Raw genomic sequence first — 27,052 nt, 5'->3', positions numbered from 1 at the left:
CAGATAATTTAGAGAGCTCTTGCTAACAGCAGAAAGTTTAAAGGAAGCTTTGGAAAAGTTTGGAAAAATCTCTCCCACGCTAAGATGTGCTGTAATAATGTAGCTATGCAGAAAGAAGTTGTGGGCTCATCAGGGAGGTAGGAGGCTTGGCAGCCTAAGCAGCCAGCAATGAGATATTGCATTATTCTAATAATTCCCAGTGGGACAGGGGGAGATTGAGCGGCAGGGATGTCTCCAGCACAGAGAGCCTTCACTGAAGTGAGATAAAACAAGATAATCAAAACTTCAGGCACCCAGGTAGCATGTTCACTCATATTTAGTTAATTGCATTATAAAGAGCCCAACTCTGGCTTCACTCACATTCTCCTCAGCAGGGTCACATGCACCAGGGTGACCCCAGAGTCTTTACTGGGGTCATACCAAGGTAAATGAGACCAGAAGTTGGGCCATCATGAGCATTCTGTGGTCTGAATCCTCAAATACTGACAGGTTGAAAACCTGCTTTTCTTTTCTGGAGGGTAGAATCTCTAGTCATTCTTCTTTTTTTATCGGAAGCCCCAGGAGCTCCAGTGACTTGTGTTGAATTAGAATTGACTTCCCTGCATTGATTGCAAATGCTTGAGTGGAGAGTAGGTGAATTGAGCATTTGATCTCAAAGGTTGCAGCCTCTCCAGAGGGGCTCACTATCAAAATGTCATCTGGATAATATAAAACCCAAACTCCAAATAGCCTCAAAGAGGCAAACAGGGATCAAGGGGAGAATGAAGATGCTGAGTTAGTAGCCTGATGTGGAACAGTGTGGATTCTATATGGTTAGAAAACTGAACTCCCAAGGATCCTGAATGGGGCATGGAAACTATTTCAGTTATCCAGCCTTTTTTAAGTGTAGCTTCACCATGTTTTGTCTCATAAATACGGAGCTTGCTGCTTAAGGATTCTCCAGAAGAAACTGGATCAACTTCCTTTGTAGTATGAGAATTTCTTACTGACTTGTAAGTTTATTGTAGGATCATTCTAGGAAGTGGCTGATTGGATTCATGGTCCATCTAATCCAGTATCATTTCTGCATAGGTTAGTCCCAGACGATGTAGAGAAAGATGCAAAAGTCTATAATGAAATAAATGCCTCCTAGGGAACATTATTTCCTAATCAGTAATTTACAACGAGTTGTCTTATGCCCAGAAGCATGAGAATATAGATCCCTAAGTTTTTGTATATTATCTAATGTAATTGTTGATATAATTATGCATATTAATATCTAATTCTTTTTTGACTTTGCCACCATCATGTGGCAATGAGTTCCATGGGATAATTATGCTTTTTTTTTTTAAGTTTCCTTTTTTCTGTTAAATTTTTTTTTTGCAGAAACATCCTAGTGCATGCAGTGAATTTTTTCAAGTGTAAGAAACTAAATGACTGACTTTCTTTTCAGAGGAATATTTATGTGGCACACATCTTTACTGTTTAGTATGAAAACACCTTTTCCCCACAGTAGCACCACACAAGCAGATCAAGGGCACCTGCTTGCCTTGTGGTATTTTATCTAGCCAGCTCTCCATTCCAGTAAAATAATACACTGGGCAATACAGACTAAGCAAAACATTGTGAGGGGATGTCTGCATTGCAATTAGACACCTGCAACTGGTCTGTGCCAGCTGACTCAGGCTTGTGGTACTGTTTAATTGCAGTGTAGATGTTCGGTCTCGGGCTGCAGCCTAAGCTCTGGAACCCTCTTACCTGTCAGGGTTGTAGAATCCGGGCTTCAGCCCAAGACTGAACGTTTACTCTGCAATTAAACAGTCCCTCAAGCCTGAGTTAGATACCCAGCCGCGGGGATCTAATTGCAGCGTAGACATACCCGGAGTGAAATCCTGGCCCAGTTGAAGTCATTGGTAAAACTCCCATTAACTCCAGTGGAGTCAGGACTTCACCCTCTTTCATGATTGTGTGATTATAAATTTGTCTGAAATGGTTTTATTGTTGCATAGTTAAAATAGCACTGTCCTAAATGAAATAAACACCTACAGGATGGAAGTAATTATTGTAAACAAATGTAAATTAGTTATGAAAGTTGCCAGGAGTATATTCAAATGGTCCTGCAAAGTAGATCTTCTGTTGTACTAAAAGGCGGTGACATGCTGCTTCATTGATTGGGGAGATAAATTTGTCTTTCCTATTATGGCCACTATTTTGCCTATAAATCTACTCAAGTGAGGATATGGCTGGCTCTTGGGGGTGGGGTGCGGTGTGGGGGGAGTTTTTTCTTTAGGACTAGAATTTTTTGATGCCCTTACACTGAACAGCACCTTACTCCACAAATGTTCCTCAGTAGTCCCATTGACTTTAAGGACTAAAATCATGAGTAAAGGTATCTGTATTTGGCCTTTCATCATTAGTGAGGGTTAATAATTAAAAGCATGCACTCGGGAGATAAAAAGGTAAAACGTGAAAAAGAATCCCTTGACTGTTGTGCACTGTGAAACGCGCTGAAGTAAGGGCCAGTTTCCTTGGGAAGCTTCTACTCTTGGGTGGGAAGAACCACCTCCTCCCTAAATTTAAGAATCAGTAAAACAAACAAATACTTCCCCTCTCACACACCCAATATTTGCACTGTATCTTCTCCTGTTTCCTTGCTCCATTGAAAGAGAGATGATCTGACTCTTCATCTGTTAAAGAATTTTACAAGAAGAACAGAGCAGAGTGTAATCATTGAAATGATGAACAGAAAGAGCTGTGAGGCTGTGTAAAAAGCAGATGCTCCTGTAGCTGTGAAGAGTGAATTGAGCAGATATTTGCTACCTACTTCCATGAATATAACACACACACGTTGGAAAAATGATACATGCCCACACTACTTGTTTTAGACCTTGACAAGTGTTTCCTTTTTTTTAACTGAACAATTTAAGATTATGGAGGGTACAGTAAGAAATGATCGGTCCTCTCTTTTACACTGTTCCACAGTGGAGGACAAGGATTCACTGATTAAATTAATAGCAGGTAAACTTATCATCAATAAGAGGAAATACTGCTTCAAAGAATATGTAATTAGGTGGTGGAATTTGCTGCTAATTATTATTTGTTGTACTGTAATGATTAGGAGCTGTAGTTCTTGTAAATGGAAGTGGCAGAAAAATAGCCTTATTAGGGCAAGAGACTGAAATTAAGAGAACTGGGTTCTAGTCATAGGTTTCCTGAGTAAACCTTGAGAAAACCACCTGAACCCAGATTTTTCAAAAATTGATTTTGAGTGCTTCAATTTTTGTGTACCCACTGTGACACACAAAGCCTGATTGTTTTCATTCATATATATGTTGTGGATGCTAACTGTCTCAAGATGGTCACCTCACATCAGTGTCAACTTTTGAAAATGGGTCTTAGAGTTCCTGCCTCCTCCCTTCTTCCTTGTATAATGGAGCTAATACTTACCTACTTAACAGGGATATTGTGAAGCTGAATTCATTGTTTTAAAAGTGCTTTGAGATACTTTGATGGAAGGCACTGTGGAAATGCAAAGGGGTGTTCGGTACAAAAAGAGTGTGTTCAGACAATGTTATGCCTGCACAGTGAAGCATGCAGATGTCAGGAAATGCCAAAGGTAAGGCTCCACACACAACCTTGACTCTGTCAGGCTCTGATTCCAGGCAGTCGGACCTGGTGGTTGGAGTGGTGGTCAGTGCTGGATGTAGGATCAGGACGTGGCCGAGGGCAGTGGTAAAACTTGGTTCCAGGGACAGGCCAGGGGTCAGAACCGAGGTCAGATCCATAGACAAACCAAATCGGTATTGTAGTGAGAGTCCAGATGCAGGCCATAGGTCGAAGCAGGGTTGGAGTCAGTCCTAGGGCTTGGAAGTCAGGAGGTGGATGGAGGGCTGGATAAAAGAGAAGGACATGGACAAGGCTTGAGCAGGCTGGAACAAGGCTCCGGTAAGGTTGGGGCAGGAACAGGAACCAGATGAAGGACAGCCTGGAAGCCTAGGGAGTCTGTTTTATTATTATTATTTATTACATAATAAAATATCCTACAGTTTCAATCCAGTGTTTATCTATAGCACTGATCACCAGGGTATCTGAACACTGAACAGGTAAATTAGATCTGCATGCTGATGTCCATAGCACACTTCATAGAGGATTCTGCTGTTTGCCTTTTCTGGGAGGCATTCTGCAGTTGCCATTTGTATGGTAACCACACATTAAATGTTGCTGTCAGAATGTATTGTATACATTAAGTGAAAACACAGAGTAATAGTGAAATGCTGCTGGAAAATATAGGCTATTTCATTTGACAACTACGTTATATTTGAAGCTAACAGTCTCGTCCCTTGAATTGCACCTAAGCAAGGCTGCCATATATCATGAAAAGGAAATGTGTTGTATATGGCTACTAAGTAACTGATCTTGATAAGATGACTTGTGCCAATGAGACATTTTGCAGAGCAAAGGGTGCACAGCTGCTAATCCTTGTATGAGTTTATTGAGAGAACTCAATGCAAAACATACTGTGTATACCAACTATGCAGTTTTTTCCAGCAGATCGTAACTTGGTCAAATCAAAATCAGTTTTCACTGGAACACGTAAAGGCATTCCTCCCCCATAGGAGCTACTCCTCTGGCAAATTTGATCTTTCTACCATGACTCCTTTTTGCTAGAGATACCTTTTATTAGAGGGAAGGTCAGATAGAATCGTCTTTGAATAATGGGGAAGGTGCTGCTTCCCATATCCCCACTTCTTCCCCCCACCATCCCCTCCTCATATCTTAAAAACAACTCAACCGTGTTTGCTTAAGTTAAGAAAAAAATTCACATGGCAAATTTCAGAGCAAAATGTGATAATTTTGGAAAGTTCTGTGTGTCTGAAAATGGGGTTTGAATGGAAATGCTTCTGCAACCTTAAAGTCTCTGACAGTCCACTCTAGTGATTTATATCTGCACTGGAAGATTTGTATTACCCTATATATTTTTTTAAACATAGGTACTGGAGCTACTGAATTCAAACACTCTTCTGGTTTCCCTTCCCCTCCCTCTTTTTCCTCCCACATCTTCCCCCCAAAATATAGGTTATAAAAGGGCCCCAGGTATGTAGTGCAGGTATTAATTTGCCTGCTGCCCTACCATTAGTGAGAGGGCTCTGCATGCTGTGTATTTCTCAAGTCTCTCTCTTTCATGTTAACCGCAGGGGCTAATCTATTAATATCTCTGCTTCATGCTCTATTCATATTCAGACTTTTTTAAAGTACAGTATTGAAAATTTTGAAGAGGCTACACTTACTGTGCTGTGGGAACGGTTGCCTCACAAAACGGAGAGTATTTAAAGAGCCCGCTCCAGTTAAAATTTTTCTGTTTTCTCTCTCTCTTACACCCACCCCCTCCTTCTGACCTCTGTAAATTACATATTTGTATTCGCTACATATACAATTCTTCCTTCCCACTTTAACAAAATATTAAATAACAGTGCTAACACACTGAGTCAACTTTTTTTTTTTAATTATGAAATCATGGGAGTCAGAAACAGATGACCTGTTAGCAGATCTGTCTATTCCCACGCTGAAGCAGTTCTGTTCCTTTTGGTGCCCCTTTCTAGTCACTCAAAGATTCTTGTACCGCTGCCATTTGGAGTTTACTAGATCTTAGCATGAGGAAACGTCTTTGGGTTTAACCTAAATATTAATTTTCATAATTTACTTTGACATTCCTAGTTATACCCCATTGCACCATTCTAAAACCATCTCTTTTCTCCTGTGAAGAGTCTGTTCTATTTCTGGGAGAAAGAAAATCCAGAATTTCCATAATACCCGATTCCTCAAAAAGTTAGGGGTGGGGTGGGGGTTTGTGTTTCCCCTGTGTAATCCATTGAACAGGTGGTACAGTTTAGCAGTGGGAAGGAGGGAATGAGCTTGTATCAAAACAAAACTGGAAATGACCTCTATTCAAGACCAAGGATGAGATGTTTTTTTTTTTCTAGTGAGTGCAGAGAGTTTCCATGGGGAAGGATGCTTTGAATTAAGAGACCTGGTACTACCAAGCAGCTGGTTTCTTGAGTGGGTCTGCATGTTGTAAGACCTTGTTTGTGCTTAGCAATGTGACCATGTATCACTGAAATCTGGGGGATGATCTGAGTCCCTAATATTTTTACAAAACTCTAGTATTTTGTTCTAGCTTTTAGAATTCCCTGCAGTCTCTGGCGACATCCCCCGAGTTATCAAATCATTCCCTGATCTCTGGCAGAACTTTCGGCTGCAGGCCCCCCCCCCCCCCCGATGGGTGGTGCTAGGGTTTCACTTTGAAAATCAGGTCACCCCATGTTTTAGAGCGTTTTCAGTAAGAGGGTGATATAAGGGGTCAGAGAATCCAGCTAGTCCTAGGGTAAAGATCAGATAGTTCTTCAGCAATGAGAGAACGATTACAGCATCTAGCAGTAAATAAAATTTAGTACAGCTTTAGCACAAAGTCAGCTTTTTCACGCAGGAGAAAAGTGGATGCTAGAGGAGAGAAATTGTAGTTTCTCTGTAGTAAGAGGACGTTTGCTATTTGTTAATTTTGAACTTGTCATAAAATACTTTTTGTCCCCTCTGTAATCTTAATTTTGTCTTTTGGTAACATTTTCAAATTGTTTGGGGGCCTCCTGCTTTTAATATGTCTGATCATGGCTGCTGGAAGTTCTTTTGTTTTGTAAAATAATCGGAACTAAAATAATCATCCATTTTCTCCTATCCTTGGGCTGTCTTTTCTATTTAGAGCCAGGCATTGTTTCTTGCTATTTGTTTTGAACAGTGCTTAGCACAATGGAACCCTGGTCTTGCCTGAAACCTTTAGGTGCTATTGAAATAAATTTGACAAGTTACGTAAATAACTAATCTTGGTCAGGAGTTAGTGATAAATTTTATGAATCTATGGACACAAATTGAATGTACTTTTATAAATAACCATATAGGGCCAATTTCGTACATACAGAGGCCCACGTTTGCAACCAAGATGCATCTGCAGGTATGGGAACTGTAGGCGCAAAGCATGCAATTACATGGTTAGGCACCAGCTTGGTAGTTTTGATGCCCACTTACCCATTTTGTGTTCCAGCTGATTGCTACCAGTGTCCTTGCAACCTCTGTAGGCTTCCTATGCTCACATCTTAGTCAGGCACATACATAGATTGATCTTCTATTTATCTCAAATCTGATTTCTCTGATGATTCTCAGCCTATCAGATAGGGTTCTTAGCTTTTCTTTTTTTTCCTCCTACAGTCCCATGTTCAATTGCTGCTCAGATTTGAAAATAGCTTATCATCAAATGAACTCTAAGAACCATTTGTCCTAATTCCTACAGTCCTTCCTTTCCAGGAAATTCCAGCAATGAGAGACACCTTGCAACTTTAAAGACAGCTACTAATGACCCTATTTTACAATTGCATCCCAGAGGTTGAGTCTCTCTTCTAAAAGTTGCTGTTCCATTTTTTTTAAAAAGCTTTTAAAACAGGTTATAATTTAGGATTTCATGTCTCTGGCCCTTTTCCCAATAAAACGTTGATATATAAAATAAAACAAAACTGAGAAGTACCGTTCCCATGGTCTCTCTGGCATTTTCACTGACAAGTGGTATGGACATGCCTGGCTGTCAGCCCAGGGTCTCTTACCATTGTGAAACTGACTAGAAAGAATGTAAAGTTCCTAGCTATGGGTGCAGAGAACCCATGTACCTTTTCTTCCCCCCCCACACTCCAGTAAATCTGTATATTAAACCTGAGTATCAGGGTTTAACCAGTAAATATCAGTTGAAGTCTAAAACTGGAAGCATTTATTTAGAGTGGCTATTCTTTTACCAAAAGAAACATTGTTATGTAATCCCCGGGGGGGTTGCCATTTGTGTGTGACTCCTGCCAGTCTTACCCGGCAGAGCCAAAGGGAATGGCTCAGGTTACCAGGGTCCCACTTGCAGTGATGACTGCAGGAAAAAAAGCTGCCCCACACTTCTCATCCTGCAAATCTGCCAGTGGGTGACCCAAGCCATCGAGATGTGTCAAGAATGATCAAAGTGTGGAACACCTGGCTTTTGTTCCACATCCCACCATAATTGACAGAATGTCCCATGCTTTGACACTAACACCTGTTTTTAGGGATATTTCCTCACTGTGTGAATGAAACAAGCCAGTTTTCCAGTCTCTTACAGTATGGAAAAGTGGTGGGGAAAATCCCTGCACAGCTTGTTTGAGCACTGGGAGGCTTAGAGAGAGGGTTTCTGCCTGAACCTCACGTGGAATGCCTTGGGGAAGGCAATTTTAGAGAGGAAGTAGGTGGTGGGTGCTGCCCCACAATACAATCAGTTTAGTCTGGGAGCAGCTCAGTCTCCCATGGAAAAATGCAGTGGCTTAGCCTGCTTCCTCCCTCTCTACAGTTGTTAGTTCATGGGGTCACTCCCTCAGACACCTCTCTGCTTTTTGCAGGGAGGAGAGAGAAAGACCGGGCAGAAAGCACTGAGCTGCTAGAGGAGGGTCGTCTCCTCTAATCACTGGTCTCTGCTCTGTGAACCACAGCTGTAGTTTTCAGCACACGAGAACAGGGAGGCAGCACTAATGTTGTATGTATCACATAATGCAGTGCACTTGGGAGGTTTGTCAATTCCCACAACTTTCTGATTGCCAGGCTGGCTTTGGCTCCGGTTGCTATAGAAGCAAGAGCCTCCCTCTCCAGATAGTAGCAGGGCACATGTGACCATTTCTGTCCAATACAGGCTTTGCCACAATTATCCCTCCATTGTCTCCTCCAGATTAGATAGCTGTAGGTGGGGCTGAAAGTTGAAGCTAGTGAAGAATGCTGCAGCTTGCTTGTTAAGGAGGGTTACATTGGATTGGTGCTCCATGACGTGCAGTGGCTCCCAATAAACTTCCGGCTTGAATTCAAGGTGCTGGTTTTAACCCATGAATCCCTAAATGATTTGGGACCTGGTTACCTGAGAGATCAACTCTCAACTGTATATCCCAGGGAGAGATTAGCAGAGGTGATTGGGCCAGAGCTTGCTCAGTAGAGATGAGAGGGAGCTGCTGGTGGGGTGTTCTCTGTGAGAAGTCTTCAGCATTGGAACTTGCTCCACAAGCCCATCTTTGTTACCCTTTGGAGTGCGCTGCAGTGCCCACCCTCTTTCTCTTTCTGTTAAGGAGGGTCTGAGCTGAGGTGGAGGTGCTGAGGAGCAGCTGTTTCTCTATGGTGATGTGGTAATTTATCACTTATGAGAGAGCTGGATTGGCGCCTGTAGATGTATTTTTAAAAATTGAAGAGAGAAATGGCCAGTGGAGGTGAGAAAAGGTCACCAGAAGAGTCATACCCAGTATATGTTGCTGAGGGCAGGGAGAGCTTAACTCCAAGGGAAGACAACTCCGAAGTCTAAGACAGTCAAGTGAGGTCTAAGAGGAGCATTAGGCTCAGTCTGAGCTCTTGGCCTCTCCTCTGCAACCTCCTGTGATCAGCAGGGACTGAAGGGATCCCAGACCCTGTAAATGGCCTATGATGATTGTAATAGATAATTACAAATACCCAAGGGTGCTGTGGAGATTGATAATGAATCAAATATAACTCTCAATTTCCTAGACCTTTTGTGGCTTGATTTTTCTCCAGGTGTGGATTAGTGTACCCCTGGCTTTGTTGGTGTATAACTAGACTGGGATTTTCTCTTTGCAAGTATCCTTTGATGCACGCACTTTTTGTAAATTAGAAAGGTTTATGACCTTATGCAGAACTGAAGAGATAGAAACTCAGGCTGTGGAATGTGTTCACCATTCAGTGATGGAGTTTCCGTTTATATAGATCCAGCATAAAGAATTTTTCTCCACTGCTGGAATGTTAAATTTAACAATGTGGTTGTAATGGGCAGCCTGAGGCTAGTTGCTTATAACCAGATTTTAAAAAATCATCATCCATGCCAGGAAGATGCCAGGGCTTTCATTCCATTGGAACCTCTTTCAGCCTGAAATCTAATGAAAGACCTTAAAGGTTTAGTAGTAATCGAACCATTCAGACCTGTTCACGCACTCATTGTAACATCTGAAAAAGTTGTCCAATATATAGTATTTTATTTTGCATGTTATTGTTCAAAAGTCCTTTCTTGCTCTCTGGCTGTGCCCCAGTAGTTTGAAGACTGTTCTTCTTATTGCTTTATTTACAGAGAGAGAGAGTTGTAAACTAGTAACTTTTGTCGATTGTTTGTTTGGAGATTATTGTAGCCTGGCACCCAAGGACACTGATAGGCCATATGAATAAGGTGTAGGTGGCTGCAGGCCTGATACCTGTGTGACAATTAGCTTAGCATAATCAAGGCCTAGCTTTTCATACGGAACTAACTCATAGATGACCTTATGTCACAAGGTGTGTATTACAGTGGTACACGACAGAAAATGGTGAAGTGAGGAACCGCAGATATATGCTTTTGGGATTTTAGAGAAAGTTTGGAGGATGTTGAGTTTAATCAAAACTTATATGTACTAATTGCAGGTATACTCCAGAAACTAGTTGACTTAAATGCTAATAACTATGAGGTAAATGGTTAATTAACCTATAGATGTTAGGAACCCCAATATTATTGAGGTATGGAAGCCCGTGGCTAAAACCATCACTAAATATGTATAAGGCTAGTGAGTGTTAGCATAAACCATTATAAAAGTTGGTACCCAGGCTGTGGGCAGTGGGAAACATTGGAAAACGCTGACTTGATGACTACATGTGAGCCAACTCACCTGCACTGAGGGTCCCTACGAGGGATGATGTGAATAATGCATGGAGTACTGGGCGTTCTGTGTTGGCGCTATCTCCTTTGCTATACTACAGGGTGTATAATTCTGTTTGTTGTGCTAATAAATTTTATAGCATTGATAATCAGATAATTCTTCTTCCTTTCCCGTCGATACTATGGTGTGGTACTCCATTCCACTGCTGAACAGTTGTCCTGCTTTGCCTCAGAGATGGCCGCATTACCGTGGTTCATAAGTCCTTCATCTTCTCTCTGTCTCATATTGTATTAAGACTGTAAAGCACTGTGCAGTCCTTTGGGATGAAAGAGCCTACTGTATTTAAGATGATATTATGGCAAATATTTTGCTCATTCTTTTATTTCACTAAAGTATTTCTATTGTTAAGCCCTTACAGCACACTAACTTAGTTTTAATGTCGCTTAGCTACCACATTACCTAACTCTTTTTGAAAATCCTAAATCAATGAAAGGATATGTCCATGTAATGCTGGATTTCATTTCTTGTGAGTTTCGTATCTTAATATTTCCATCTTTGGTTCCCCAGAGTTGTGTGGTTGGTTATTCATGATCCAGCTTTAGTAGTACCATCTGAAGTTCTCATGGGATGTTCAGTTAAAACTCTTAAAGACATTAATCTCTTCTTTTTCCTTCACAGAAGTACATGGCCATTGGGGAATTGGGAAAAGCTACTGATACATTAGATGCTACAGGAAAAGTAACTGAAGAAAAGCCTTATGGTAACTTTAATTAAATCATAGATATAGATTAATGTAAAGTGCAATAAATGGCCTGTATCTTACCAAAGTGAGGGAGACATTTTGGACTTCACACTCTTTAGTTTTTTCAGCATTACATTTGAGGGAAAGGAAAACAACTGACCTGCTGCAACGGTTATTATTAAAAGAAAAATACCTTGTTGGGGACAAGAGGATATAGCTCTTTGGAGCTTTGTGTCTCATACGATGCTGAGAATTAAATGTAATTTCTAAATCAAATTGCATGATTCTTTCAGCTTTAACCTCAGTGCCTAAGATCTCACAGCTGGGTCCAGCACAGTGATTGATTTCAGTTTTTTCAAGAAACTAGCCTCAAACTAGTAAGGTGAAAAATAGAATCAGGCATAGCTGTATTGTTTTGCCTTCAGTGTACTGGCATCACCAGTAAAATTGTCATCCTTCAGTGAACAATCCCATGAGGGATGCCTTTGCCCTTCAAACCCAGAAGGAAAGAAGTACTTTCGTCTCTCCTCCAAAAAGCCCCTTTAAGTACAGGCTTTTTTATTTTAAGATGGGGCTGGCATAGACTCACTTTTTCACCTGTTCATGCTGTCTCTCTTTTGCAGGCTGGCTCTTAGCAATCTAAATAAATGAGCCTCTCCTACACAAAGACCACGGTGCATAGGTTTGACAGTTTTGAACTAATTCTATTTACTGCTTTGTCAGTTCACATGTTCTGGAGTGCATTCACAGATCGGGCAAAGAAACCACTGTGTGTCTGAGAAATAATGCAGGACTAATTGGGAACCCACCTGAAAGTGTTTTGCCATTATTTCTTTCCCAACATAAAAAGAATGCTCTAGATAGTTGGTCTCCTAGCAACTCTTAGAAGCCCCACTCTGTTTCTGATACCTAGGAACAGGTAAATACAATAAAATTACTGTTCATTATCTTGTGATGAAGAAGGTATGCTGAGTTTTTTCCCTTCCCTCTGGGTTTGTAATTTTTCTCCTTACCCTTGGTGCAGGCAAGCACCAGTTCCTGTTTCACCCTGAAATGCATTGCCGATGCTGGCTGGTAATATCTTTTTGACTGCCTGTTGCTGCTCAGAGAACTTGCTCACTCTGCCTCCATTCACTACTGAGTGGTCAGGGGCTACAATAGAGTCTTATTATCCAGCTATCTAGGCTTTTGTAAGGTTGCCCATCTGAGTTGCTAATCCACACAGTTTTATAATAGGCACAAATCAAAGTGGTCTCTACTTGCTTCTCAGAAAGGCAGAATGCATGATTCTGTGCTAACACGCTGTTACGCTAACAAAATACACTGCAGAACATTCACCAGGCCATGATGAAGTATTATCACAAGTAATTAAAACTCAATTCCCATTGCCAGAATGAATGAACCAGGTATATTTCATGATCCATTAGCCTTGCTTGCTTGTTGTCTTCACTGCATTCAGAAATTTACTGGGGCTTGCCGCCATTAGTGCAGACCAGCGAGATTGTATTGTGAAGTAACAGACTTTTTAGACAAAGGAAACGCAGTGGATCTAATTTACCTCGATTTCAGGAAGGCATTTGATATCGTGCCACATGGGGAATTATTAGTTAAATTGGAAAAGATGGGGATCAATAGGAAAATTGAAAGGTGGATAAGGAATTGGTTAAAGGGGAGACTACAACGGGTCCTACTGAAAGCTGAACTGTCAGGCTGGAGGGAGATTACCAGTGGAGTTCCTCAAGGATCGGTTTTGGGACCAATCTTATTTAATCTTTTTATTACTGACCTTGGCACAAAAAGTGGGAGTGTGCTAATAAAGTTTGCGGATGATACAAAGCTGGGAGGTATTTCCAATTTAGAGAAGGATAGGGATACCCTACAGGAGGATCTGGATGACCTTGTAAACTGGAGTAATAGTAATAGGATGAAATTTAATAGTGAGAAGTGTAAGGTCATGCATTTAGGGATTAATAACAAGAATTTTAGTTATAAGCTAGGGACGCATCAATTAGAAGTAACGGAGGAGGAAAAGGACCTTGGAGTATTGGTTGATCATAGGATGACTATGAGCCACCAATGTGATATGGCTGTGAAAAAAGCTAATGCGGTCTTGCGATGCATCAGGAGAGGTATTTCCAGTAGGGATAAAGAGGTTTTAGTACTGTTATACAAGGCACTGGTGAGACCTCACCTGGAATACTGTGTGCAGTTCTGGTCTCCCATGTTTAAGAAGGATGAATTCAAACTGGAACAGTTACAGAGAAGGGCTACTAGGATGATCCGAGGAATGGAAAACTTGTCTTATGAAAGGAGACTCAGGGAGCTTGGCTTGTTTAGCCTAATAAAAGAAGGTTGAGGGGAGATATGATTGCTCTCTATAAATATATCAGAGGGATAAATACCGGAGAGGGAGAGGAATTATTTAAGCTCAGTACCAATGTGGACACAAGAACAAATGGATATAAACTGGCCACTAGGAAATATAGACTAGAAATTAGACAAAGGTTTTTAACCATCAGAGGAGTGAAGTTTTCGAATAGCCTTCCGAGGAAAGCAGTGGGGGCAAAAGATCTATCTGGCTTTAAGATTAAACTTGATAAGTTTATGGAGGAGATGGTATGATGGGATAACATGGTTTTGGTAATTAAATATTCATGGTAAATAGGCCCAATGGCCTTTAATGGGCTATTAGATGGGGTGAGATCCAAGTTACCCAGGAAAGAATTTTCTGTAGTATCTGACTGAGGAATCTTGCCCATATGCTCAGGGTTTAGCTAATCGCCATATTTGGGGTCGGGAAGGAATTTTCCTCCAGGGCAGATTGGAAGAGGCCCTGGAGGTTTTTTGCCTTCCTCTGTAGCATGGGGCACGGGTCACCTGCTGGAGGATTCTCTGCTCCTTGAAGTCTTTAAACAACGATTTGAGGACTTCAGTAGCACAGATATAGGTGTGAGGGGTTTTTTTGTAGGAGTGGTGGGTGAAATTCTGTGGCCTGTGTTGTGCAGGAGGTCAGACTAGATGATCATAATGGTCCCTTCTGACCTAAATATCTATGAATCTATGAATTTTGCAAAGGGGAGAGCAGAAGAACCACGTGCTCTCCTCCACCCTTACTTCCCCCTATTTGTTTCCTTCTCTTCCCATCTCTTAACAACCTCCCAAATGGCTGGTTTCAGCTTCCTTCCTGCTGATTTTTTTTCACATTATACACTGCTGAGGTTCGGAGCTGAATTTCAACTTCCCTTTGACCTTTAGGTCCTAATCTTGTGAGATGCCAAGTGCCCCCTATTCCCATGGAATCCAGGACTGAGCCCTAAGTGTGGGGGAGGGAAAGCGGCCTATGAGATGTGCAGAATTCTTCCTCAAGGATCACACTGGGTCCAGAGTGGAGAGCACTTACAGAAAACTGCCCACTGTCTGAACCAGAAGCAAGCAGTAAAATTTTATAGAAAAGTCTCTAGACAGAATTTTAGAAAACAAACCATTGTAAATATAAGTTACACATTGCAAGGATGTGTTGAAAAGGTCTGCTTGGATTTTAATCCCTCCCAATCTTTTAGTTAATAGGTTTTGGGTTTGGTTTTTGTTTTTTGGAAAAAGCACCTCGTACAGCGAGATTGATTCTTGCTTCCGCAAGTGGAAATTGTTTCACGTTATTGCCTTGCTTTTGGAAAATGAACATGGACTTTGAAAGTAGCTGTGAACTTGGTTTAGAGCTCCTCTCATGCTTTTCTGGGAGAGCCGTTTACATTTTGTGGCTCCTTTGGTAATGATCCACAGTAGTATACCCATGTCCCTCCCCAGCCTCTTATTGGCTAAATCCAGGCATTGGGAACAGAACTTGCAAGGAGCAGCTCCAGATCTTTGCCAGTGAAGTGAAGGGATGTCATTAATAGAACTGGTTGAATAATTATAAAAGAGAGAGAACAGCCCTCTTTTTCCTCTTTGAAAATCATTTGCAAGCAGACTTTATCCCAGATCCTAAACTGATATATACTGGCATAGCTCCATTAAACTGACACTATTTGGTGATCTATATCCTGTTTGTTTAGCTGATGAATAGTTTATGCAAACAAACATTGAACAAATGTGACTCTTCAGCTTGTACTAGAGTGCTCTTACAATAATTTGTACCATTTTTTTGCACATTTTATTTTGCTTGATCTTAATCATTGACCTGTTTTCCTTCTATAATCTTATCAGCGTCCCAATGCACTGTTGACCTGAGAACTTCTGGTCTCAGAAGACAAAGGAGTTATTTTGATTTACACCAGTATAGATAAGACTAGAAGTTCTTGGGTCAGTAGTACATCGGGAACTTGATGGATTTGCAACAGGGGACTATTCAATCCGAATCTGGCCTGTGTAGCGGTCACTGGTCACATTATTTCTTTCAGTGCTTAGGATAGTGTGTAGAAACCATTGGCAAATTGTGTGCAGTGCCTATTCCAAGCACTAACTGGACATGACTGCTGTATTTTAAACCATTATGCAACAGGCGGCAAACTCTAAAAGCCTGCATAGAAATACAGGGCTCCTCTATTAAGTCGTCCTTTTATCTGCAGCTTGAAGCCTACATGAAGGTACTGTGTAATTTTTTTCTGAGTCCTACTAGCAATTATAGCTTTTACCTCTCCCCAGGATGTAAGACTGGGTAGAGTATATTTCTCTACAGCAGTAAAAACTAGATCTAGAAAAAGAGAGGCCTGGCAGGGAAAACCTCAGGAACAGCCAATCTTGGGGAGAAAGTTTGGCTGGCCGTTGTGTGGTGGCTGTTGGATGAATTACCAGCAAAGCCAAACCTCAGGACTGGGGTAAATCTGCACTACGTATAGTATGCATATGTTCTAATCCGAGCAGGGTGGGTACAGAGTTTACACAATGTTTCAGCAAAGTCACGAATCTTATATAAACCCACAAAAGCAAAGACAGCTTCAAGATAGCAAAAAAATCCAAACTGACTTATCAGCCTGTAATGGCATTGGGGGAGGGGCAGACAGGATTGTCATTTTTAGTACCAGCCTGTTCAAACCATGAGAAATTGCGGAAGACAAACATTATTTATTCTAGGTCTTAACAGGCTAATTTGTAAATGTTTACTTTGATAAACCGACATAGCAAAACTTTGTTTGTTAATGACTGAACTGCAGTATGCCTCACCTTTTTCTTTTTCTTTTCAAAGATTATTAAATTAGCTGTGCCACAAATTATTTTCTCCAGAGCTTAGTGGGCTCTTTCCTATTCCCCTCTCAATCTGGGGAGTATGAGTGTGACGGGTTGGATCACAGAAACCCCCTGGGGGCTGCCAACTGATGTGCCAAGACTACTTCTGCCCCTGATTTCCCTGCCCTCCCAGCTTGGGACTTCAGTGCCCTGCCTGGTTGGAGCCACACCCGCTAGTCTGCTGCAAACCCAGACCCAGGTCTGACCCACATCTCCTAACAGCTGTAGGCTTAAACTGAAAGCAGCTTAAGAAGTGTTCCTGTCTTTAACACTCAGATGCCCAACTGCCAGTGGGGTCCAACCCCCAAATAAATCCATTTTACCCTGTATAAAGCTTATACAGGGTAAACTCATAAATTGTTCGCCCACTATAAAACTGATAGAGAGGTATGCACAGCTGTTTGCCCCCCCCCAGGTATTAATACATACTCTGGGTTAATTAATAAGTAAAAAGTGATTTTATTAAATACAGAAAGTAGGATTTAAGTGGTTCCAAGTAATAGCAGACAGAACAAAGTGAATTACCAAGCAAAATAAAAGAACACGCAAGTCTATATCTAATACAGTAAGAAAACTGAATGCAGATAAAAACCTCACCCTCAGAGGAATTCCAGTAAGCTTCCTTTTACAGACTAGTCTCCTTCTAGTCTGGGTCCAGCAATCACTACACCCCCTGTAGTTACTGTCCTTTGTTCCAGTTTCTTTCAGGTAGCCTTGGGGGTGGAGAGTCTATCTCTTTAGCCAGCTGAAGACAAAATGGAGGGATTTCCCAGGGGTTTAAATAGACTTTCTCTTGTGGGTGGAGACCCCCTCCTCTCTCCTTTGCAAAGTCCAGCTCCAAGATGGAGTTTTGGAGTCACATGGGCAAGTCACATGTCTATGCATGACTCAGTTTTTACAGGCAGCAGCCACGATCCACATGCTACCTTGAACGTCCTTATGTAGAGTTCTCATGTGGATTGGAGCCTTCCAAGATCCATTGTGCATTAAGTGCTTCTTGATTGGGCACTTAACTTGGAAATTCCTTTCTAAAGAAGCTGACCAAATGCCTTACTAAGGCTATTTAAAATCAAATAAGTATACAGCCAATATTCATAACTTCGAATACAAAAATGACACATGCACACAAATAGGATGAATATATTCAGTAGATCATAACCTTTACATATGTTACATGGCATATGTAGCATACAACATATTCCAGTTATGTCATATATACATTCATAAGCATATTTCCATAAAACCTTATGGGGTGCACCATCACAATGAGATCAAAGCAGGAATTGAATCCACCTGTGTCACTAAGTGCCCTAATCACCGATTCAATCCAGGCTGTGAATACTGAAAAAGAAAACAAAATGACACCCCTGCTCAGTTTACATACCAAATTTCAGCTGGAGCAAACAGGTTCACAGTGGAAATGCTGACAGGCTCATAAGGATAGTATTTACTGGCATATGGGTTCTTCTATGACACCTTGCTAAACTGCAGCAAACAGCAAGACTGCAAAACAATAACATACATGAGGTTCTTTAGGGGAAGCTCTGAATTTATGGTATAAAAGATTCTGCCATTCCCCTCCCCTGTTCTAATATGCGTTGGTCTCCCCAACATCCTTGACTTATGAATCACTGCTGCATTACTGTTAATGACTCTTCTTTTAGACATCTGCTGGGCATAATGGCAGCATCTCCTATAGAAATTGCAGTGTTTGGTTTGCAAAAGTGAGGCATAAGTTGCTCTCCTCCGATGCTGCAATGGAGAGGAGACTGTTTGTTTTTGGGGACTAAACCCTTATGCATGTGTGAGATCCATCTGCTTTGAAGAACTACTTAGAGTGCAGAATAAAACCTAATAAAGGGACTGAGAGTGCCATCCATTTTATTTTGTTTTAATCAGAACTTCACTGACTTCACTGGGGTGACATGAACCAGATCTTTTTTATGAGAAATGGGGCCAGCCAATTCCTAGTCATTCGTTGATTTGCATGTGGATTACAGGTGTGAGGTTTGCTTTCTGAACAAACAAGAGGCAACTGTCATATTGAAACCAAAAAAACTGGTTACTGAAGAGATGGCCTTCTAATAAAAATAGTGCAGAACTGTACTCAGTACACCGGGGGCAATCTCTCTAGAGAGAAGAGATAGCTAATAAGGGTGTTTGCTCAATAAAATGGCAATAGTTAGAATGCATAAAGAAACATAACGATGCCTCCGTGAGCTTTACTGGGTCACATATTTAAATCTTGATAGTTAGGGAAATTTGATGTCGTGTTCCCACTCTCTTCTCTTACTGGAAAGAAAATGTGTGCTTTACATCTCAAATGTCCTCTAAGATCATTCCCCTAAAGCTATGGGATTGACTGTTAAGAGAAGCTGCTTAGTTTAGCCAGGTAGTTCCCTCCCTTATCAAAATCAAAATTAAGGAGGTTTTCATAGTCTTGCAATATAGTTTTCCAGAAAAATGAATACTCAGGCCTGAATGGAAATTGGAAAGTATTAATAAAATAATATATGTTGGGGTTTTTCAGCTCCTGAGTATAACCCCTTCCGCCCCAGTTCCTGCTAGTGACTACCAGTTTCATCTGCTGGGAGGGAGCATTAACTTTCAGAATGTCCATTAAGTTCTGGGATGAATGGGGAGCCTCTACCTAATTCAAGAAGATAAAGGAGAGGGGTTGGGGGAGGACATGAAAGGAAAGGGTGAGAGAAATGGAACAAGTTAAGCCTTATCCAAGTTTAACTCAGTTATGCAGAAAGAAAAAAAGAGAGGGGAGCAGAGGATCCAGGGAAAGGAAGAAAACTCGCTTGCGGGCTTCCCTACATGCATAAATTGTATCACTTTTACTGTACTGGTAATGGATGCAGTGATGGCAGTATTCTTGTACAGATAGGGGGATAAATTACACCAATATAAGGCATTTCTTTACCAGTGTAACTGGATCCAAATAGGGGTTGTATTGGTATAACTATTTCAGTAGGAAATTGCACCCCTAACTGAAATAATTAAATTTGGTACAAAAACTGTGTGTGGACCAGGCCTGAGAACTGATTTCCTAACTACAACTCCGTTCCCCCTTATGCCAGAGGCTGTGAAGTGGTGTGGCACAGAGCAGCTATGCGGGTCTACTCTACCCAGAGATCCTGTTGAAGGGAAATTCCCAGCTGGGCAGGTCTGCTGGTTTGCAGACACTTTGCATTGGCAAAGGGACAGTATCAGAACAGAGAATCAGGCCCAGTGTATTTACTAATTTTTTTTTTTTTTAAAGCTGCAGTTGAACAGGATGCTTGAGCACGAGTAGTTCCACTGACTTCAATGGGATTTAATTATTATTTATGTTGCTGTAGCATCTAAGAGCCCTAATAGTGAACCAGAACCCCACTGTGTTCGGTGTTGTGTAAGCACAGAACAAAAAGGAGGTAACAATAATATTTGCAGTCTGGAGCATCTTTCTGTATTGGTGCCTAAAATAGGACTATTTAACTAAATTTTTAAAACCGCAAGAAACATGTAAATCAACCCAGACAATTTGCCCTCCTTAGCTTAAGTTTACTCTCACTCTTACCTCCTCCTCTACCCACTGTGGTCTCCCACCATTTTCTGTGAGATTCTTTTCTTAGTTTAGATTATAAGATCCAAAGGGCAGGGACCTTTTCTTTGTACCAGTTTGTAAAGTGCTGTGGGCGCTATATAAATAATCAGTGCTAACTATATCTTGTTTCCTTTTGACAGATCAGATAACAAAAGAAGATCTTGAACGTGTGTTGCAAAAGTTCACGGGGGACATAATGCAAGTTCCTCCACTGTAAGTTCTGTAGTACTCAGGCACTGCCAGCAGCATTACTCCACTTGGAGCGTTTTTCAGCAGAATCCAGTTTTGCCATAAATGAAGAGTTCTCTTTTGACAAGAAGATATTGGCAAGGCAGGTTCAACCTTTGAGTGGGCTAGAGTTTACTTTACTGCCTTTATCCTTGTGCAGTGGTTCTCAAACTGTGGGTCAGGATCTCAAAGTGGGTCGCAAACCCATTAAAATGGGGTCACCAGGGCTGGCTTAGACTTACGGGGGCCCGGGGCTGAAACCCAAGTCCCACTGCCTGGGGTCAGGGAGGAAGCCCAAGGGCTTCAGCCTTTGGTTGCGGAGCTCATGTTACAGGCCCCCTTGCCTGGGGCTGAAGCCCTGGGGCTTCTGCTTTGGCCCCCCCTGCCTGGAGCGGTGTGGCTCAGGCTTTGGGCCTCTTCCCCACCTGGGGCAGTGAGGCTCGGTTGGACTCGGGCTTTGGTCCCCCCTCCTGGGGTCCTATAGTAATTTTTGTTGTCAGAAGGGGGTCATGAAGCAATGAAGTTTGAGAACCCCTGTCCTAGTGCCTAAAAACAACTCCCATAGAAAAGCACATGGAGACTCAGAATTCACTCCTTCAGGATTTTCAGTAAGGATTGCACAGGGTCAACCTCCCCACAATCAAGTCCAAAAAGAAAAAAAAAAAAGGAATGTTTAATTCTTAAGTACCAACTTTATAAAATGTTATGATAAAGAAACAATACTAATAACACCTTAATTTCTATAACATGACATGCTCCTTTATAACCCACATACATTATCTTCCCAGTTATACATGAACATAAGTAAAGAAAACAAATCAAATATCAACAGGTGATTCCAAACCGAAACACGGTGAGAAGTAACTCAGAGGTCCCAAAAACCTAGGTTAAGTTCACCTGAGTCTTAGATACAGTTTTTGATCACCAAAATGTGTACAGTCTGCCGAGTCAAAAGCACTGCAACATCTTCCCTCCACTTGCTTGCAAAAATCTCCGGCTGGAATCTATGCAGACTCTTCTTCCTCCTCTGCTAGTCAGCTAACTAATTAACCAACTGCTCAGTTTAAGTATATAGACTTAAAAAAACAAAACAAAACCTGTTACAAGAAAAATACAAAATTAAGAAAAGCAAAACATAAATGACACTTTCCCAATCATCATTCAAATAAGAGAAAAGTTGGGAGAATCATACAAGTTGAGACAATTTAAAACAGTTTGGCTAAAATCAAGCAACCTTCCAAGTATACAATAAAATTAAAGAAATTAGTTTCCCCTTCCAGTTTCTCCTTTCTGTAATTAACTCTTCCAGGGCTTCCCTGTTGGAGGGTTAACAGTATCACTATCCTGCTGCAAAAGGCTTCATAGTCAGGGGGAAACAGTCTGCTTTCTGCTTTGTGTCTCCGCTTCTCCCAACCCACACACCTGTGTATGGCCTTTTGTAAAGCAGCTACCCTCGTGGAGTCTGAGTCCAGTTACTGGGAAGGTACCAACCATATCCAAAACTACCACACCCAATTCCAGAAACTTCTGAGGTGGAGTGTTAATTGTGCATCTGCCTAACAACAATGAACCAGACACAGCTCATTCCTACACACCCTTCTCTATAGATCGCTTAAAGAGAGATCCTCCTATTAAGCATGTGGGTTACACAGGCTGTAGGATTTATTAACTTGACAAATTCAGAGCTGAGGGTTATGTTGATTTGAACATCCGATACAAATGGTCACATGGTACTGTGTTTTGTGGCAAAATTTTAACTTTGAGAAGGAATCTGATTCTGTTTTTGCAAGAGTTTGTCAGGACACTGCATTATCTGCCAGTTAGTGGAGAATATTTTGAGACTTCCACTTCATTCTGTAAACAGAATGGTACTTTAACTTCTGTATTTAAGGGAAAAAAAAAAGTTTGAGATTATTTCAGTACTAGCTTCCTGAAAATTTAAGTCTATTTTCTGCAAGATACATATAAATCACTTCTGGTAAACTTGGGTAGTTTTTCTTTTTTTAACATCATCCTGAGCTGATGACTGCAGTGGTCTTTGGATAAGGCCCTTTGTCACCAATTAAATTAATCTAGTTTAATCAATAGTGGTCAGTTAGACACACTGAAACAAGGCTGGGTAGTTGGTAATTGCCTCTCATGAGAGACTCAAGACTGAAGCAATGGAGATACTCTGAGTCAGGGGGTCAAGGTGAAGGGAAGCTGTCTGTACAGCATCAGCTGCATTGCCTACTGATTGTGGGCCCAACATAACATGCGGTATGTGTGTTGGTCCCATAGGCTTCAGTGGGGCCATGTGTTTGTCAGTTACCATACTCACTATTGATTCTTCACTTTCATAAGCAATTAATTCAATTATGAACCCTTTTAAAATGCAAGTATTGAATAGGTGACTCCCAACATTTATTGCACTTAACTATTTCTCGTATAAAGAGGCTCCTGTGTACAAATGATTTCAATAGTTCTTTTTTTATGAGCACTTGGAGAGGATTAGAAGGCTAAAATGTATCCTTCTGTAGTGCAGTATTAATAGGATTTTGAGGACAGGAGGCTTGTTGTGTTACAGCTGTATGACATACATTTGTACGGTCTATCCCACCAGCTATTCTGCTCTGAAAAGAGATGGACAAAGGCTGTCGTCTCTGATGAAGAAAGGAGAAGCAGTGGAAGCAAAGCCTGCTAGGCCGGTTACAGTTTACAGCCTCTCTCTCCAAAACTTCCAGCCACCGCTGTTCACACTGGGTAAGGGACAAAGATTTGATGTAGGCTGATGCTCCCAGCTTGTCTACAGTCAAACTGGAAATGAAATAATTAAGTAGGTTTCAGTTCACATGGTTAGTTATTTCAGTGCGTGTCTGCACATGGGCGCTTCATTTTGCAACAAGAGTGCCCCGATTCGATTTGACGTAAGCTGATTTCATATTATCATTTGGTGGGGAACTTGTCCGGGCTGGGAAGGGAATTATTCACACCCACCACAATTGCATTCCTGACCCCTGGCTCACTCCCTCCTGAAAGGGGGAGGGAGGAACAATGATATGACCCCGTTTCCAATTCAGGGAGAGGAGATCCACGCTCCCTTCTTCCATCTGTAAAGAAATGTAGTTCACGCATTAGGACGTGCAGAAATGAATTGGAGGAATCTTTGGAAATCTTATCCTCCTTTAATATTGACAGTGAAGGCAGAACAGTTATATGCCTTCTGGAATCACTCTGATTGCTCCCTTGGAAGCCCTTTGGTGTACTACATGTCGTGTTGTTAAAAGTGGGTACGGCCACTATATTTCAGTGGTGTGTGTTATTTAAATAGTTAGTTATTTTATGGTTGGGAGATTAGCAGCTGATCACTGCGGGAGGCGGGGAAGGGCAGGGACGGGGAGTTAATGAAGACAGGAATAGTAAAGCTGGGTTTTTATAATGTCACAGCTCGTGTCAGCTGTGCACTTTAAGTACAGTCAATATTTTAAAGTGTTCATTGTCGGTTTGGAGTAGCACTTAAAATGACTGTTTTTCATCATTGGAAAGATGAAACTTAAGACCTTTTGAAACCTTTCGAATGAACGAGACTGAAGTATTTATTAAAATGCCAAGGCCAACAGTTAATTTATAATGCATTTGTTCAGTCACTGTTATGTTTTCTTTCTCTCCTTTCTGGCTTTGCAATCTCACCCGCACATATGTTACAGGATGAATAATTTATACTGTATCCTATAAATATTTTATCACTTGATTGTTTGCTTAGTGCATTTTTACATTTATTTGGGAGCACGGTTTCTGTGTAAAGTAGATTTCATACTGGGCTGGCAATTTACTATGTCACTGTTAACATTCCAGATGTTGAATGTGGAGGTGGCTTTTATGTGAGAAGCCTGGTCAGTGACATCGGAAAAGGTAGGCCTGGAAAAAGCATGACTGCGTAAGGAATGTACATCTCTGCTAATTGAAGAATATTCTCCTTTTGTATATCTCTGGTCACCAGACCTGATGTGCTGGGCTTCCATGCTGTCATTCACTTTCGTGTGCTAGGGTAGTTGCTTCTGGCGCATAAAGGAAAGAAGCATAAATAATTGTGAAGGAATCACAAGGGAGAGAATAAAAATGGAGAAGGTGAAAGTGTTGGGCAGAAAAAAAAATACAAGGCCCTGTGATTTTATTTATTTTTCCCATTACCAGTGTGTGCTTGATCCTTTAAAGGACAAATACAGAGACATGGTCCCTCCCCCAAATTTCTCCTTTTGATTGCATTTCAAAATCATTTTGAAATTCTCCCACACCTCAGGAGATTAAGAGTATATTTCAGAGACTGTTCTTTATCCTGTGTCCAAAGGCCAACTCTATCTGTGCTGTGTCCTTGTGAACCTGATTCAGAATCTCTTCGGTCTCAGGGTGATTAATTATTGCATTTATCATATTTATCATAGATTGTTCCTCATTTTATACTGTTCTAGTAAGTGATATAAAGTAAAATTTTAGAAAATGCCTAGGCCTTATTTTTAAAAGGGATTGAGGCTTTTAAAAGTGGAACTTAAGCTCCAAAGTCCCAAAGTCACCTTTGAAAATTTTACCCTGGATCTGTTTTAACGTACATTACTAATTTTCTTTTTTTATTTTGATATGAATATGCAAAATTTCCTGAAGACCTTCATTCAGATTCTGATCTCCTTTACTCTGAAGTTGAACTTGTTCCAGATTTACCTTGATGTAAGTGAGCTGAGAATCTGAATAGAAGCCCCTTTTCTCCAACTAAAAAAATGAAAAAAATTAGTTCACTAGGGGTTTTGAACAACATCCATAGTTTTTAACTTGAATATTCACCTTTTCTGGCGGCTTTCTCCTTTTTATGCTATAGAACTCTCTTCCTGTGCCAATGTGCAAGAGCTGACCCGGACCAAACAAGGACCATTTACACTAGAGGAGCATGCACTTCATGAAGACAAATGGACAATTGATGAAATTGCACAGTCCTTGGAGCATTGCATGTCGCTTCTTGCAGTAGAGCCATCTCTTAAAAAATTAAAGACTGAGCATTCTGAAGAATCCACTGTGAATTGTGAAGATAAGTGATGTCAGGTCAAGGAAAAAGACTGAATGACTGAGACATCTTAAGATTGGAGTGGAATTGTCTTGCCTTGCTGAGTAAATTTACAACCTTGTGCATTGAGGATGACAAATTGCAAGGCAAAGAAAATCATCCCTTTCTATCTTTTTCTTGTGCTAAGATACATGCGCGTGTGCACACAGTGTCCAGCATTTATTATTTTCTCACTTATATTCTGCACTGCACACTGTAAATGGATCTGTCACTAATGTAGACTCCTCATTGTACTCTTGAAAGACCTTGCAAGATACATTTTTGATACTACATTTGCAATACAAATTTTAAGTTTAAATTTTGCGAAATGTTCCTGGAAGGGGAAATATTTTAATTTTCTTTCTGTAGCTGTTACTCAAATTCACATACTGGAAAATGGAAACAGAATTCCATGCCAGTTTGAAAGATGCAAAAATGTGGAATGGCACTTTTACTTTGAGTTCTTAAGAGATTTCTTGAAATAGAAATGATCCCACTGTAGTCCTTATTACATGGATTGGTCTGTCAGTGGAACAAGAGGCCCTGGTCAGCATTGCTGTGAATGAGTTGTAATATAATAAATACCATGATGAAAATTTCAGTTTAGCTGAACTGCTTACACAAATAAACAGTAAGGAACACAATATCTCAGACTCTTTCTTTCTGCATAGAGATGCGCATATCTCCATACTGGTAAAATTTCATAATTTCTGTCTGCAAATATATTGAGATTATAGTTACCTGTTGTGCTCTTTTTGGGACAGAAGGGATTCACCTATTGTCCCAATATATTGTCTGAGGTTCATAATCAGCGCCAGTGGCTTGGATGGAGGCTTTAGGCCAATGTAATACTGGGTTTTGACCTGTGAGGCCCCCAATAGCAACTGTGTTGGTGACAAAGTGACCCACCATGAAGGATTTAAGTTGCTCAGCTGGGGCCTGATCTAAAGCCTGTTGAAGTCAATGGGAGCCTTTCAGTTGATTTGAGTTATATTTAGATCAGACCCCTACTGACTTACAGCCTGAAGTTGTTGGAGACCATTGGAAAGCACTACTATCATAAGTTCTTTCCATGTGGAAAGAACTATCCCACCACACTTTCCTTCTGGAAGAAGGGGTACAGTAACAGCCTGAAGATGAGCATTATTGACCCTACTTAGAAGAAGTTAGCAGAGGGTCATCAGCCCTCTTGTTGTAGTGGGTACTGGGGATGTGCAGTTTAGTAAGGAAGTGATCACTGAGAGATCTCTTGCTTCATATTGCCTGAAGGATTAATGATTGATTGGCAGCTGTCAGCTAAGTGGGATGGATTGGCCATTGTTACAGTTACAGAAGGCAACCATTTTAAGGCCAAAGGGTACCACTATGATCTTCTGGTTTGCCCTTCTGTCATATAATGTAGGGCATAGAGTATCATCAGACTATTCCCGAAGTGCAGGAAGTTACTCTTCCTTCCTATGCAAGTGAACACTATCAAGCCCAGTATCTTT

At 41.0% G+C, this 27,052-nt stretch overlaps 1 protein-coding gene across 1 annotated transcript in view; it reads left to right on the top strand.

Moving 5' to 3' along the window:
* Nucleotides 1–26,206, top strand: part of TRUB1 (TruB pseudouridine synthase family member 1) — a 42,400-nt gene extending 16,194 nt beyond the window's left edge. The window contains exons 4-8 of the mRNA XM_084633272.1: nt 11,385–11,466; nt 20,404–20,476; nt 23,094–23,233; nt 24,326–24,382; nt 25,341–26,206. Coding sequence (XP_084489398.1) covers nt 11,385–11,466; nt 20,404–20,476; nt 23,094–23,233; nt 24,326–24,382; nt 25,341–25,555 — 567 coding nt within the window. The 3' untranslated portion in view covers nt 25,556–26,206. The remainder of the gene's footprint in view (nt 1–11,384; nt 11,467–20,403; nt 20,477–23,093; nt 23,234–24,325; nt 24,383–25,340) is intronic.
* Nucleotides 26,207–27,052: the final 846 nt, after the last annotated feature.

This window comes from Lepidochelys olivacea (assembly GCF_965140295.1).
Source record: "Lepidochelys olivacea isolate rLepOli2 genome assembly, chromosome: 7".
In the NCBI taxonomy this organism is placed as follows: Eukaryota; Metazoa; Chordata; order Testudines; family Cheloniidae; genus Lepidochelys; species Lepidochelys olivacea.
Note: the sequence above shows the minus strand (reverse complement) of the source record. Positions and strands in the feature narration are given on the sequence as shown.